Source organism: Sinocyclocheilus grahami, unplaced genomic scaffold, assembly GCF_001515645.1.
Source record: "Sinocyclocheilus grahami isolate Dianchi unplaced genomic scaffold, SAMN03320097.WGS_v1.1 scaffold1643.1, whole genome shotgun sequence".
Taxonomy (NCBI): domain Eukaryota; kingdom Metazoa; phylum Chordata; class Actinopteri; order Cypriniformes; family Cyprinidae; genus Sinocyclocheilus; species Sinocyclocheilus grahami.
The window spans coordinates 174,556-175,228 of record NW_015506822.1 but is presented as its reverse complement, the minus strand read 5'-3'; the positions used below and the strand labels follow the sequence as shown (position 1 = coordinate 175,228).

The following is a 673-nucleotide window of genomic DNA, read 5'->3' as shown; positions in this document are numbered from 1 at the left end:
CAAAACGTGCAGTGTTGCGGTGCCTCCAGGACCAGGGTTGGGAACCACTGGTCTAGATAATGAATCATCTCACCATGTCTAGGTTTGGTCATGCATGAAAATGGAGACTCCTGCACGGTATTAGATGGTTATGTTGTTGTGTATCGGTGTGCAGTGGTTTGATGGGATGGCCATCTGTGATGTTTAATTGTCTCTCTGTTAGAACACAATCACCGAACAGCTACAGAGACGTTATACAAAGGAGCAGATCTACACCTACGTTGGAGACATCCTTATAGCGGTGAATCCATTCCAGAAAGCAGAGCTGTACACGCCGGAGGTGTGTGTGTGTGTGGGGAATATTTCATTATGGATGCCATCAACCTTTCATAGTCTACTACACTCCATTTACTTCCACTCTCATTCACTTTCTTCCTCACCTGTCAATCTGTATCTGGCATGTGACATTGTACCTTTTGCAGAAACACTGTATATTTCCTTTCCTTTTTTCTTTCATTCACATGTTCTCTTCTCTCTAGATTTCCTTGTGAAAAATAAGTACACTTTAGGATACTTAAAAAATAGACTTATTATGGAAAGAATATACTTAAGTGCAAATTAAATGTTTAAACCTAATTACATATTTAATATTTGTAGTGTTGTATGTTATAAACCTATATTACATGCAGCTTTA

The 673-nt window shown here is 38.9% G+C and overlaps 1 protein-coding gene across 1 annotated transcript in view; it reads left to right on the top strand.

Moving 5' to 3' along the window:
• The first annotated feature begins 90 nt into the window (after positions 1 to 90).
• The window catches only part of LOC107571743 (myosin-IIIa-like), a 43,829-nt gene continuing 43,246 nt past the window's right edge, over positions 91 to 673 (top strand). The window contains exons 1-2 of the mRNA XM_016258106.1: positions 91 to 117; positions 203 to 319. Coding sequence (XP_016113592.1) covers positions 91 to 117; positions 203 to 319 — 144 coding nt within the window. The remainder of the gene's footprint in view (positions 118 to 202; positions 320 to 673) is intronic.